At 40.7% G+C, this 15,941-nt stretch overlaps 1 protein-coding gene across 4 annotated transcripts in view; it reads right to left on the bottom strand.

Moving 5' to 3' along the window:
* The window catches only part of LOC131233997 (uncharacterized), a 41,934-nt gene extending 26,322 nt beyond the window's left edge, over nucleotides 1-15,612 (bottom strand). For 2 of the 4 annotated variants that reach the window (XM_058230939.1, XM_058230942.1), the window contains exons 1-3: nucleotides 15,165-15,611; nucleotides 8,111-8,253; nucleotides 473-589 (exon numbers count right to left, since the gene is read on the bottom strand). In XM_058230939.1, coding sequence (XP_058086922.1) covers nucleotides 473-589; nucleotides 8,111-8,253; nucleotides 15,165-15,557 — 653 coding nt within the window. In that variant the 5' untranslated portion in view covers nucleotides 15,558-15,611. Of the gene's footprint in view, nucleotides 1-472; nucleotides 590-8,110; nucleotides 8,254-15,164 lie in introns of all 4 variants that reach the window. The other 2 variants (XM_058230941.1, XM_058230940.1) reach the window with 2 other exon arrangements.
* Nucleotides 15,613-15,941: the final 329 nt, after the last annotated feature.

A 15,941-nucleotide genomic window follows, 5' to 3' on the forward strand; every position in this document is an offset into this window, starting at 1 on the left:
TGATGGTTGCGAGACCAACAAAGAATCACAATATCAAAGTTACAAAACCAGGCCAAGTGCATTCTTTGTCAAGATAGAAGATAGGCGCATTACAAACTGCAGAATTTTTTTTACAATAAAAGAGAATCAGTTGAAACCTTAAACCCAAATATTCTCTTTATGGCAGCTAGTTGGGTCATGCCTCATGAATTCAGAGAAATCTCTTTCACCGATCTCATGAGGTATTGGAATTTGCTTCTTCAGAGAGCAAGCCAGTCTGAAATCCGTTATTTGATGATTGGTTTCTATCTTGTATTGTTCTGCCCTTTGTTTTTGCATTTTAGTCATGATTTCTCATCAGCTCTCAGCTGCCCCTTGTTTCCTTTTCCTCTTTATTAATAAAATTTTAAAAAGACAAAAGGAAAAGGATCAGCTGCACAAATGGAGCTTGATGTACAAACAATATGCAATCACTGCAGGGGCAGTGGCTTACCCTGCTGAAAGCTCATCATCAAATATTATAGTCTCAACATCAAGGGCATGAATTGCACTCTTGATTTCTGCAACCTTGCCGGATCCTATATATGTCCTTGAGTTAGGAATAGAAAGCCTGCACCAAAAGTATTAGAAACTATTAATCCAGGAGAGATTAGAAGAAAACATTCCATAATGTGACATGTCTTGATATTCAGAAGCTGAATGCTGAAGACATCTAAAAAACTATAAATGATATTTAAAAATAAGCAAGCAAGGAAACCAGAACTAATATCCAATCCCCATAATGGATGTTCTCATACTAAAAATATATTCTTATCAAGCACCACATATCATCAGGCCTACTAATAGAAGATATACAACACAACCAAAACAGAATAAGCAAAGCACATATCACTCATCCAATCTCTGCCTAGATTTTACTGACTTATGTAGAAAATACATAATAGAACATGTCAACATTCTATACAGTACCCATATTGCCAATCTATTTGAAATTGAATGGATGGCAGAATAATATTTTCCATCAAAGAAAGAGGTTTAGCTACTATTGGATAAAAAGGACAGATGGACAAAAATATAATACTCGTTAGCAACTTCAAATTCCAAAACAGCAGTAGAAACACATTGGTTGTGTTGGCTGTGTGGTCATTTTAATGCTATCTGTTATCCCCAAGCACTGGGATTTTTATTGTCAATACCGGAAATAACTAGGATTTTCTGACTCAAGATATATAAAGGTATTTAGAGAGCACTTCGTAGGGACAAACGAGTGAAACTGACATGAAATCTTGTAAAAGGAATGCATGCTTGAAGAGGAAGCCATGAAGGAGGGACTCGATCATCATCTGTAACCTGCTGGACAACATCATGGTGCTCGAACTGCACAATATCTTCAGTGGGGCAGGCATAGTTCAGGATCGGCATATCACAAAAGAGAAGGTTTCTGGGGCTACCAGAGGTTCCACGTTTGTGCAGTTTCAGTTGGAGGAAGCAAATCAGGCAATCTGGATTGGGAAGTGCAAGAAGTTTGGGGCAGGGAGATAGAGGTCAAAATGGCTAGTTTCGGTCCAGATCACCAGAAAGGAGAATGGAAATCAAGTCATCTGAGGGGAAACCAGAACGATGGGGCTTCAGAAGGATCCGAAGGCCACAGTCATGCTCACTGAAATGGTGCTAGAGGATAAAGGGGTCAAGCAGGCTGAGGATCCCCGTTGTCTTCAAAGAGAAGGGTAGGGAGAACAGGAGGTGGACATATGGCTGGGGTGGAGTTTAATGTTTTAAACAGGTGGGGGTGGAACTACCATGCAGAAATGGAGATGAGGAAGAAACTTTCCTTGGGTTTGGTAGTGGAGGTGGCCTGTGCCAATGTTTCAGCTGAGTTAGTGCTTGGCTGGAGCTTAGATGGAGGCATAGTTCTCTCTTCTGTTTCATTAGGACGTTCAACACCTTCAAAATATGGATCAAGCTGTCGTCTGACAAAGAAGCTGAAAGGTTGTTGCTGAGAGATGACATCTTCTAGGATGGTCCATTCAAACAACTGTGCAGGTGGACCGATCAACTTTCATTGGAAGGGAGATTTCATTCAGCAATGTCGGTCTGCTTTCAGGTGTCGAACTGTTTGTGGGCAATTTTTGAAGAGAAGTACTTAGATGTTGCATGCGGCTTCTCTGCATCTATTTCTCATTCACTGGCTCGGCCTTTGAGGAAAAAGAAGATTTTTGTAGTAAGATGGGCCCAGCCACCCCTGACTGCTGCAAGCTAAATGTGGATTGTGCATCAAAAGGGAACCCCGGTATATGTGGTGGTGGAGGAATTCTTAGGGATCACAATGGCCAGAATATTTGGCCATTCTTGGCCTACATAGGAGTCTTGCTCAAATAATGTGGCACAGGCTTGTGCTTTTCTCCTGGGTCTTCAGTATTGCGACAATTTGGATTTCTACCTAGTCTTTTTGGAGAGTGATTCCAAGTTTCTTGCAGATCTATGGGAAGAAGATCATGGTTCTCCTTGGGAAAAAAAAAATGGTCGTGGTGGTCTCAGGCTTTTCTCCTGCAATTTCAAATGGGCATCCAAATTTCTCATATTTTCTGTGAAGGGAACAATGTTCCCAACTCATTGGCTAAGGTTGGTTCTTCTGCTTGTCAGGATTCTTTCTTCCACTCCATCCAGGAGGTGCCATACCAAACGAAAGTGGCTCTCTTCTCAGACTGGCCCAACCCATCAGGCCTGGCCTAAACAGTTCAAAATCTGGGCTGAAGCCAACCCCAGCCCCGACACATTGACAGCCTAATGCAGGGGCATTTTCACACCGGGCTCGAGTGGGGTAGCCTGTGGGATGCAGGGACGCACTCAGGGTGGGCGGCCCGTGTGAGGCAGGTGGCTTGTATGAGGCGGTACCCATGTGATTTGGGGCCCACGAGTGGGTTTCGACCGAGGTCCTAACACATGTGATGTGGGGCCTTTGCTATGAGATAAGGGGATTAATTCGTCATGCTCTAACCGTTCGAGCTTTTAGAGCAAGTGGTTAACTATCCAACATCAAATTGGTATCAGAGCGGGAGGTCTCGGGTTCGAGACTCCTCACTGAAGGTGATTACTGCAGGGGCATTTTCACACCGAGCTCGAGTGAGGTAGCCTGTGGGATGCAGGGACACACTCGGGGTGGGTGGCCCGTGTGAGGCAGGTGGCTCGTGAGAGGCGGGCCTCACCCATGTGAGGCAGGTTGCTCGTGTGAGGCGGTACCGATGTGATTTGGGGCCCACGAGGGGGGTTCGACCGAGGTCCTAACCCATGCGATGTGGAGCCTGAGCTATGAGATAAAGGGATTAATTCACCATGCTCTAACAGTTCAAGCTTTTAGAGCAAGTAGTTAATTGTCCTGCATCACAACCCTACCGAATGGGCATTCCTAGTATCAGAGTCCATATGTCTCTTAGCTTGGTGTTTCGGGCATCTGGCAGCTAACACCGCTTGGGAGCAAGTGATGAGGAGGGAGATGGTGGAGCACTGAATCAGGTGGACCACAATGCATAAGGCGTGTGCATGTGAAGGGGAAAATGTCAATCACATCAAGGGAGTGCATCCTCATGGTAGCATTGAGAACCGAGGTGTAACAGCAATGAGTAGTTAGATAATCACAAATGAAAGAGTAACAGAGAAGCGTATGCTGGTTAAGAAAAACCATAGAAAGGGGGGAAATCGATGTAAGTGAGAGAATAGAGGAGACATAAGACCTTTGTTTAGGGGTAGTTCGGCCATTGTAAGGGAAGACAACTCACCTAATGTTAACAACGAATTCACAACACAAGAAAAAAGGAGTTGAGAGCTGAGAAGTGAAAGTTTGGAGCAAGATGAGGTTTTTATTTATTTATTTATTTATTTTTTTCAGAGAAAGGAGAGGAATCATCCATGGTATAGCCGACATCTGAATCTCTCTCTTTTACAATCCATCACAAGTTGGGTAGTGAACTGCGATAAATACCCAAGTATCTTTGGGACCATGAAGGGTTTGGTGTCCGGTAATACCAATAAGCAATCTAGAAGACGAAAGGAACGTGCTTCATGTGAATATCTTTACTAGCTACTTTCTTCCCAAACAAAGCAATAATCAAATTTCTCATGCTTGGTGCAGGCATGGAACACAGATTAGCATAACCTACATGCCACTGATATCATCACACTACAAGTGGACGGATCTTGGAGAAATACATCAACCTTGCGCACAAGATAGCTATCCAGATATCCTGAGAAACAGTAAATGCCATTAATCGATACTCGACTTCATCACAGGAACGCGCTATCATAAGTTGTTTATTCTAAGTCAATCATATCAAAATGAAGCCCAGATAAACCCAACATCTAGTCAATGAATGTTCAACATTGGGACAGCCAGCCCACTCCCAATCTCAGAAGGCCCGAGTGGTGATGAACTTGGTTGAAGTAGTAAGCCATTAGAGAGCATCATTAATGTATGCATAAATTGACAGATAAAATTAACTACTTGTGCAACCCTAGTTGTCTTAAGCACTATAGTCTACGGTGCACAAAATGGGTTGGATAGAGGAGTCTGGCATCGAGAAGAAGCTCCAGCCGAATATATTCAAAAGGACTTCCAATGGCATGCAAGATAACATATCAGTTTATTTAAGTAGTTCCATGGCATATTTTATCTCCAAAGAAATGACCACTTAGGAACAATGCAGCCTCAGCCTCAAGGAAACAATGAAAATCTCTGAACTTCTCCGTGTCAAACTATGAAGAGATGAATCGAATGAGATCTATTAGAAGAGTTGTAGATTCTGACATGAGGATTATGTATGGCAAAAGAATCAACATGGCACAAGTCACATTGAACACACATAAAAGAGTTAATTGTAGGTAAAGCTAGACTTGAACAAGGCAGGGCTAAACCGATTAAACCAAAAGCCCTAAAGAAAATATGATAGTTCATAAAATGCCCTTTAGAAGCATATCGACAAGGCCAAGAATACCATATTCAAAATCTGGAATCTGTTAAGAAAGAAACTTATTCTAGTGGAAAATGGAATATTTTGCAGAAATGCATTTTTCACGTCAAGTTAGTGACTAGACCATCCAAAGGAAAGAGCAACAAAAAAAAAGCTGCACAAATTGAAGCAAGCTTGACCATTGGATAAAGATTTCATCAGAGTCAACATCAAGCTAGCAGAGAGATCAGCTGGTGCCTCGACTTATCCATTCAAATGATATTTCACCTTACACACCCAGGGACTACCAACCAATATTCATCCTGCACTGCTGCCAAATGAGAGTCCACATCACTGCTAAATGAAGAGTTACAATCTCCTAGTACATGGCAGCTTTCTTTTAGTGTTTTAATAATTAGTCATCTTCTGCATTTCGGCATTTTTCTGCCAGCCATTGGTCATGTGCCTTTTGTCTCCGTCACAAAGTTTTTTTATTTTTTTTATTTTTTCAGTTCATACTTGCATCAATCCTAGGTCGTTTGGGATTACCCATTGTGTGCGAGCGTGTTGTATGGGAGTGTGTGAGCATGAGTGTACATGTGTACACGTGTGTGGCCATGTTGAGTATGTGACCAATTATTAAAACACCAAAAGAAAGCCACAAAGCGAGATCGATAGCAGGAGATGACCCCATCGTCACCCTGACTCTCATGAAATGAGAAAAGGCGAGTAAAGCAAAGAAAAAATGGGAAAAACTACCCCAACAAAACGTCACCAAAAGACAATAAAATCCCTATCTCTAAGCACCATGAAATCAAGATCCCATTAAAGACAAGGAACACCAAAGCCCACTCCACAGCAGGGCTGCTATTGAGTAAATTAGTGAGACAAGAGAGGACACTTGGCCATCAAAATTCTAGCATTCCTCACTCTCCAAATACTCCACAGACTAGCGAATGGGAACAGCTTCCACAGAGAACTCCCACATGCAGAGAAAGGACCATCAGAGCAAGCAATGACATAAAAAACAGATCTACCAACAGGCAACAGCCCACAAACTCTAGCAACTGAAAGAAATGGTCCCAAACTGCCCGTGAGACTGGCAAGAAAGGAACCGGTGAACAATTGATCCCTTGTCTTCTGCCCATAGAGCACGTATTGGCAGCACGATGTTCCTCTTCTTTAAATTGTCAACAACTAGGAATTTGCTCACCGTCGTGATCCAGCATGAACAACTAAAGCCTGGGAGGGATGGGAGCTTTCCACATAGGCACATGGGTGGTGGGAAATCTTGGATATAAGAGACTTAGATGAAAAGTTTCCCCCTGTCGACCACTTTCCACACTTCCAATCTTTGCATGAGGAATCAACATTAGCTTCATGAAGAGAACCCATAAGGATGGAATAATCCCTCATTTCTTCTCCATCAAATCTCGTGGAATGACTGCATTTCCCAAAAGCTCATAACATTTGTCAAGGATGGCCTCTTTGATCAAAAGCTAAAGAGAATAAAGATGGGAAAGGGACTACCAACTGAGAATCCCAAGCCAAAAACATCTTTCCAAAAATGGATCATGTTTCCTCAACCAACAACAAACAAGCCCCCTCAAACAAGTGACCAGCTTTGTCCATGATTGACTGTCCCTCGAGGCTGGATCTCCTACCAATCAAGTCTATAACCCTTTTGACTCTGTGTTTCTAGCCAATGACTGCGAGAACGACCTCCCACCTCTCAACTTACCAATTTAGGAAAGATGATGTCTCTCCACAAAACTTTTGGCTCTTCCCAAAACTCCATCTCCATTTCCCAAGAAGAGCCCAATTCTTCTCGCTTATCCTACCCACCCCAAGATCTCCTTCCTGTTAAGTTTTTGCACATCCTCCCATTCGACAAGGAGAAATTTGTGCCTCTCATCTCTTCCCTCCCACAGAAAGTCCCTCTGGATTTTCTCAATTCACTTAGGCACACACACGGGAAAAAAAAAAAAAACAACAACAACAACAAGAATATTAATTTCACATAGAAAATCTCTTTTATATTCACTCCATAATCGGAACCAAAAAAAGAGGTAGCATTCACATTTCCCACAATCCAGACGCCAAGGTACTTCATTGGGAGAACCATGCTACATCCTAAAACCCTAGCAAAGGATTCCACAGCTTCTCCATTGATGACAACCCCGGAAAGGACACTCTCCCTCAAGTTAGCCCCGAGGTCTGACACCACTTCAAAACACTGAAGGGCGGCAAGGACACTCTTCCTCAAGTTAGCCCTGAGGTCTGACACCACTTCAAAACACTGAAGGGCACCTTCGGTGATGGAAAACACAAATATCAGCTTGATCCAAAACTTATGTGGAACCCAAAAAGTTTTCAAGTACCTAGAAGCCTTGCACAAGATCAGTGTGGCATACATGAATTGGCGGGAAACCATCACCTAAAGCCTACCAATCTTGACGCCTCTCACAAGATCCAGGGCAAAAGCCTTGGATATCAGCATGCTCAAGTGCTCGGCCACAATATGAAGACCTCTAGATCTAGGGAAAAGGCCTATTGGGGACCCATTGATCAGAATACAGAACGAAGACATACTGAATTACCGATGCATTCACTAATCCCAACCTACCCACTAACTTCTGAAGCCCATCCTATGGAGAGAGTAAAGCTAGAATTCAGAATTTAATATGATGTATGCCATTTCCATATCCACTTTGCATAACACCCCAGCAGCCCAGCTTCACTACTTTTGCTTCTTGAGTTGATATATTCATTGACTACTAAGATGCCATCAGTACTAGTAACTTGCAAAAATGCCCAGACAGAGTATCAAAATATCAGTCACAAATGTCTACAAATAATGATCATAACGCCTTTTGACTGTCCTTTTGTCTCTACTATCTAACATTTCCACTCAAAGCAACCAATTTGGTCCTTGGAACTAAAACTCATTTTGTATAGGCAGCAATCAGCTCCAACGGAATACAATTGGTAAAAAGATGGAAAGGATAATACGGAAAAGAAATGCTCGTAATGACTTCTTCAAAAAAAATGCATAATGAAGTGTCCTCACATTCCCCATAAAATGGAAAGTGAAGCTGTTCATAAAGATACAAAACAATGTTGATCTGACTGGAATGTTATCCATCTTTTCTTACAGAAGTGTTAAAAAAGAGAGACCAAGAACTTACTTCTGTGAAGTAGAACCAACGACCATAAGCCCAGCAGTGTCTGCTAGCTGGGCTAGCTCCTTCAGTGATTCTTCTGTACTAAAAGAATTATCTCCATCACTTTTACGTTCAACACCAACTATGTATGCTTTTTCTTCAAAGACCTGAAAGGGTGAAAAGTCAAGCCTAATAATTCCTTGATGAATATAGAATTTCATGGACAAAAGAAGAAAAAAAAAAAAAGCAGGGGTGGGGGGGGGTTTGGTTATAAACATGCTCTGTATGATTCCTTGTACAGAAGCTGTTATCAACTTTGAAATAATGTTCATACAAGTAGAAATTAAGGTATTTCAGTTGGAAATGGTTTCATGGGAACATCTTCCAGACCTCAATGCTTTGCTAAAGGTGTTCTTCCAACAGAAAATGAGAACTTAGAATCCATGACTCTCGAAATTGGTAAAAATGCCGACGAATTAGTTAATATCCAGAATACTCAAAGAGAGCTTTATTCAAGCACTGTTCAAGTATAAAGACACTTGCATGGAACTATGATCAGATGCCAAGTTTATTTGAACAGTTAATAACTCCCAGTATTGCTATGAGCCTAAACTACAAGCAGTGAGACAAGTTGCAAAAGGATGCAGCCTGATGCTTGAAGAGCATATTAGAATGAAAAACGCAAGTTATTACAGTTGATCTTATTCAAGTAGGACATTCAAATACAAAAGAATGATTCAATCTGATTCAGCATTGACGTCAGATGTTTAACCGCAGATGTTCCCAGGATCACTTTCTGTATTCAAATACGCACATCCCTATTGATAGTGCCCCTCATTATGGAACATTTTCCTTCCTAGATGACTCAAGCATTTATAATCAGATAGAGAGTAGTAACCAATTAGATCAAGATGAAGACAACATTCATCACTTTAATGGTCGTATGCTGCTATAAAGTCATGGAGTTCCTCTCAAGATGCAAGAGCCAATCATCAGATGGCAATCATTGCCATCTTCTTTGATACCCAATAATGAAATGGGTACATAAGAGATGAAATGCATTTCAACCAAACCACGAGAATGAGGTAATCAATGCTTCTCAACAAAAATGAAACAAAACAAACAAAAAGGAAGAGAGGTTCCAATGCTCTTGCTAGAGAAGGGGCGATGAGAGGATCACTCGACAGTGTTGCTATTGAGTACTATTGAGAATATATGTATACTTTGTATTTTATTTTTTTCTTTGTGTGTGTATACCTTATATACTTTGTTGGAGCACCAGTTGTGCTTTTATTTTAATGTTATGAGAGTTGTGTGAAGAATGACAGACAACAAGTTGCCCTAGCTTCTTTTCTCTCTCTCTCTCTCTCTCTCTCTCTCTCTCTCTCTCTACCATTTCTCTTCCATTTTTCCTACAAATTTCTTATTGAATCTACTTCTACTTGGTATCAAAGCCCAAGATTCTTCATGCTGGTTTGTTCTTAGCCACGGCAGTTTGTTGAGATCAGCTACCATACAGCCCACGTCAGCATTTGTACTATCCGTACGGATTAAGTGGTTAATGAAAGGTATGGTTTGATAGATTCTTGATTTTAGAAGGTTTTTGGTGGATTTTTCTGAGCATGTTTAAGGTGTGTTTTGAGCTCCCCAAGGTATTTTTTGGAAATGGCACATTTTGAGTTTTTTTTTTTTTTTAGATTTATTCAAGTTAGATGGTTTTTTTTTCGGAGAAAGGACAGCATAGGGCTGGTTAGTTTGGCTAGTATTGACCACCCATAGGAGTGTTTTGCTTAAAGATTGAATTATTCATGTTCTTTGGGGGGATTCATGGTGTGGTTCAACCCTTCTTGGGTTTTTTTTTTTTTTGGGTGTGAAATCATCTGATTTCATGGAGGGTTGATCTTCAACCATTTTTTCGACATATTTCTGACTTTTCCTCTTAGCTTTGGGTTTGTTATGTGGGAATTCCCTATATCTAGATTGTGTGGGCCATTAGCTATACATTGAAAGTTTGGTGTATTAGCCATATCGGTGTTTTCTTTGGATAGTTGTTGTGTTTTATATATTGGCCACCCTCTGCCCTCTTTTTGCAACCTCGCATGAAAGACAAGCTCACTTCCAGAGCTCTTATGGGGCCTTCAGATTCACACCCTTTGTTGATTACTGTCAAGTTGAATGGGAAAAATTACTTGCAATGAGCGCAATTTGTCAAACTTTTTTTTAAAAGGAAAGGAGCAACTTTCTTATATTTTAGATGATCCTCTAGATTCGACATATGAAGTATTTAAAACCTGGACAAAGGAAAATTACCAGGTCATGGCTTGGCTTCCAAACAGTATAAAAAATACCATTCGCAACATATCTAGGGAGTACAAGTTGATAACGGACATTTGTAAGTTTCAACAAGAATTTAGAAACCTGAAAGGGTACTTTACTATCATACGTGGCATGTGGTATGAGCTGGATATGTACCACCCTATCCCATCTCATTGTACCAAGGTATTCTGTAACGGTAACGATGGCCATAACAGCCACCACCGCTACCTTTACGATATGGGTTCTAACAGAAGTTATGAACTCCGTAACAGCCGTTATGGTCTCTTTTTTTTTTTTTTTATTGAAAAAAATAACTTGAAGAACCTGTATCGGTCTCGTAATGGACAGTTACGGCCTTTATGGGGGGTGTAATAGACCGTTACAAGGGCTATATTAGCCTTTACGGGTTATTTTTCCCATAACAATCGTTATGGCCTTTACGACCCTATAATGTGTAACGGTTGCCACTGTTACCTTTACATAATGGCCTTTATAGCCCCGTAACAGCCTTCATGACACACCATGCAGTGTACTCAAGATCATATACTCATTTGACAACAATGTAAAGAGACTCCAATCATGCAGTTTCTCTCTGCCTCAATTTAGAAGATCAAAGTGTTCATGGTCAGATCATAGCTATGGAGCCACTTCCCTGTTTGCCAGTTGTTTATTATCATGTTCAGAGAGTTGTCGTCTCGTCTTCTATTGCGCCTATTGTTACTAATAGATCTGCATTCATAGCTAGCGATCATTCTTCTTCTGTTGCGCCTATTGTCATTGCTTATGGTTCTAGTTCTCAAGCTTCACGTTGGAGCACTCCAAGTACCAGTCGTGCTCATGGCTATGGTAGTCAAGCCAAAGGTCAGGCTCTTGACATAGGCGGTCGTGGTAACCGTGTTTTTGGTGGATGTGGGCATGGTCATGATGGCTCCCCTCATTAGTGTGTTCATTGCAATGGCACTAATCATATGATTGATTGATGTTGGGATATCATTGGACACCTTTCATGAGCAAGAGCTTATATAGCCAATGTCATATCATCGGATTCTAAGAAAACTCAAGTACCTTTAGGTTTGCCTCACAGGATGACTACTTCAGGTGACTCGGTTATCATCTCTCAAGAAGTATATGATGCATTAATGCACTGCCATTCTTGTGACCCAATCTCTTCTTCCTGTGCGAGCTTGGCCCAGTTAGGTACTGCACTCCATGTGTCCTCCTCATCTCCCTGGTCATCGAATTTAGAGTCACGTCTCATATGACTGGTAAGCTTCATCTTTTCAATCCTATGAACCTACTAATCAGCCTAGTTTTGTTGACTTGAGGATGGTAACCAATCTCTCATATCTGGGACTGGTTCTATTACTCTCTCCCAACATGCGGTTATCCTCTATTCTCCATGTTTCACCTTTTCCCTTGAATTTGTTATCAATTAGTTCCCTTACTAAATCATTACAATGATCCATAACATAATTTCCTTCTGATTGTGTCTTTCAGGATCTTCAGACTAAGCGAATGATTGATGGGGGCAGTGAACGTGGCAGGACACTTCCTTAATGATACCCCTACTAGTCCTATGAGTGCTTTGTCATTAGATAGGGATTCTATATCTAGATGGCATTGTCGTTTAGGCATCCAACTTTATCAAGATTGAAACTTGCTTTTCCTTCTATTATTGCCATTAAACCTTTATGCTGTGACACTTGTGAGTACTCTAAGAATGATAGAACTGTGTTTCCTCGCAATTTGATTGAGATGAAGCTTGGGCCTTTTAAATTGATTAACTCTGATGTTCAGGGCCCTGCACATATGTCTTACGGTACAAATACTTTGTACATGTCATTGATGATCATTTGTGCATGACATGGATTTATCTTATGAAATTCAAACATAAAGTTTTAAATATGTTCGAGGCATTTTAAAATGAAATTGAATATGTCATTTCATTCATGAAAAAGTGGTAGCTGAAGAAATTGAAACTCCATTCATTCATTCGAGGGAGCAGCTAGCCTTTATGTTCACTAAATCTCTTGGTTGGGACAACTTGCATCATCTAGTCGACAAGTTAGGCATGATTGACATCCATGCTCCAACTTAAGGGGGAGTATTAAGTACTATCGAGAAAATATATGTATACTTTGTATTTTTTATTTTATTTTTTTTCTATATACCTTATACACTCTGCTAAAGCACCATTTGTGCTTTTATTTTAATGTTATGAGAGTTGTGTGGAGAATGACACACAACAACTTGCCCTAGCTTCTTTTCTCTCCTCTCTCTCTCTCTACTCTTTCTCTTCTACTTTTTCTATAGATTTCTTCTTGAATCTACTTCTACTGTTGCTTCTTAACCAGTCAATTATGTTCAATTTTCTGTGCTTTTGATATATTTTCATTCATAAAAAAGAACAAAGGCTAAAAATCCCAGCAGGTTGCTCGAGAGTTCACATGAAAGAAGAATTTAATACCAAAGAAATGCACACATTGTCAAGATGACTTTTATGGGAAAAGTACTTTGCTAACCAAGATTTTTCTTTGCATCAAACTAACGTAAAGCTTCCTGCACAAAAATCTAGATGAAGCATACATGTGATTTTCTTGGCTTATCAAAGCAATTGGAGAAAGGTTTGTTTTGTATGTTATGGAAGGCCTTATTATCCATGTTCTGAATATTGGTATTGGGGGGCAAATCAGCCAAGCTGAAAAACAATATGATATGAAACGCATCGAACCACCATATCAGACAAAAAGGGTCATTAGCTTTTCCTTTTTGGCCCAAAGGCCATTGAAAAATTATCAAGAAGACATGGAAAAAATGTTAAATGCTATAATCTGTCATTTTTTATGTTTTTAACATGTACCCAATGGTGTGTCAGGCCATTCTTTGACAAGAACGTTGTTTATCAAACAAATAGGCCAAAATTGACCACAAATCAATTTGATAGCTTAAAGGCCTGCTACATTGAAATACAAAAGAAAAAAATGAAAATGAAAAAAACAAAAAAGAAGTGGTAGCTTTCCTCTTATAAGGTTTTTTTTTTTTTTTTTTTCAAATGATTTACTCTGCTTCAATTCACCAAATCACACTGAAAATCTTGTGTTTTCATCCTTAGATAGGCCTAGATCTTGTATAAAATGAGTTTTTTAAGCTTAAAGCCTGCTACATTGAAATACAAAAGAAAAAAATGAAAAAGAAAAAAAAAAAAGAAAAAGAAGTGGTAGCTTTCCTCTTATAAGTTTTTTTTTTTTCCAAATGATTTACTCCGCTTCAATTCATCAAATCACACTGAAAATCTTGTGTTTTCATCCTTAGATAGGCCTAGATCTTGTATAAAATGAGTTTTTTAAGCTTCCTTTATGGCCGTACTGGCCTATATCATTTTAAATGGATGTTCACCCCTGCATTGCCTAATGAAGGGGGCCAATAAATTTTCTAAGGATATGCTAATACGGACATATCATAACCGATTTTCAAAACCATGCTTATTATGGCTTTGAGAAGTCCTCTTGGAGAGGAATCACTGGGTCATGCTCGTCGGCGAACATACAGTTTTCATATGCACAAAATTTCCGACAGGTGGGCCCAATGTTTCAGGATCCAAACCGCCAACCTTATGGCTCACACCATGGATGAGTGATTTCATAGAGATCTCCCATATTGGAAGGTCCCAACCCTTCAATTAGTGACCAGCCAATAGATAGTTAAGAGACAAGGTATATAAATGGTTAAGACTATTATGGTGAAACGACGAAGTCCCACATGCAAGAAGTTGGGTATCCATTAGGGGCTTCATTTATCTCTCCGATACCTAAGAAAGAGGGGGCAAAGTCTGTCGCTAATTACCAGCCAATTAGTGTAATTGGTACTATATACAAGATAACTACCTAGGAGCAGGACGATTAAGAAAGGTCATAAATGGCATCATCTTTGGCTCTCAAAGTGCCTTCATTTGAGGATGGGATTTACCCCTCCAAGCTTTGTCGGGCATGAGTACCCAATTACATGATGTAAACAATTTACAGGTTATCCAAACACCGACAACTATTAAGCTATAAACATATTACAGCTTAAAGACAAACATGACAGGCTACTTGCAATTCATTTACCACTTACAGATTTTATAGGCATCCAAGCTACCATCCAAACTGCACCTTAATATATATATAAAGCTGAGCATTGGGCTATGAGGCATGCTCACCTGCACACCTTTGCACATGTGTCATGGGCCTAAAATCCAAACTGTCCATGTGATGCAGCACCACATGAAGCATTGGGGTGTGTGTGTCCCTTGATTTGCCTCTCTCTTTTGCCATGGCCCACCAAAGTTTTGAATCAGGGTAAAAGTTGGGCCCTGGGGTTTCATGGGGTACTGCATCACGTGGACGGTTCAGATCTTGCACTCATATCAATGGAGATGAGTTCTCAAAAAGTTCTCTCTCTCTCTCTCTCTCTCTCTCTCTCTCATCTCCCAAAAAGTTCTCATTCCTCTCTCTCTCTCTCTCTCTCTCTCTCTCTCTCTCTCTAGATACATACATATATAATATATGGTGGGCCATGGCAAAAAAAAAAAAAAAACATTTTGCTCCCTTGGTTTGCATCTCTCTTTACTATGGCCCACCAGATTTTTGGATCAGGGTGAAAATTATTCCCTTCGGGTTTCATGGGGTGCCACATCACATGGACCGTTCGAATTTTCGGCCCATGACACGTGTGCAAAGGTGCGCAGGTGAGCATGCTTCGTATAGAAAGAGAGAATTTTCACCTCTCTGCCATTACGCAACTTGAACCTATCGGAGCTGACGTCATCCTCCGCCGCCCTCTTCTCGTCCCTATCGGAAACTCTGGAAGAAGATTTTGGCGTTTCTCCCACCTCTGGCGTAGCTTCTGCAACTCCATTGCTACTGATTCCACGAGCTTCTTCTTCCTCCCCGTCTTCTTTCATCCCGGCATCCTCCTCGACCGTCTCTATCAAAACAGTGTCCCTCGTTTCCATCTGCTCTTTGAGAACTCTGGTTACCGGAACTGATTTTAACCGGTAGGAAGATGGAATTGGCTTGTTCAGGGACAGGAAATAACCGGATTTCCATGGATTTCTTGTTCTTGGAATTGAAGCTGGTAGAGGATTTGCAGTGGAGCAGACGCAGGCGTTCAACATCCTGACAACTTCCCCTTTTCTCTGGTTCCTTCAAGAACCCACACGTATGCGGATTTGCTGAAATGGGCAGCGTGAAAAATATCGCTGAGATTTGAAAATATCGCGATATTATCGCGAGAAATCAACTAAGTAGCTCACCGTGATATTTTCATCTTATCATTAGAAATATCCTGGTTATGAGAAATTTGCGACCGTGGACTCCACCTTTTTTCCAATGGTTTTTTGGAAGCAATACATACTTAACTTGCAAACTTAGACCTCCACGTACGGACACCAAAATTAAGGACGAAAATACCCTCTTTTCGCTGCCACTTTCACCGTGTTGCTTTCCCTCCCCTTTCCACCTCTGCTTCCATTGCTTTCACCCCTTTCCACTACTGGTTT

The sequence above is a fragment of the Magnolia sinica genome, chromosome 18 (assembly GCF_029962835.1).
Source record: "Magnolia sinica isolate HGM2019 chromosome 18, MsV1, whole genome shotgun sequence".
In the NCBI taxonomy this organism is placed as follows: domain Eukaryota; kingdom Viridiplantae; phylum Streptophyta; class Magnoliopsida; order Magnoliales; family Magnoliaceae; genus Magnolia; species Magnolia sinica.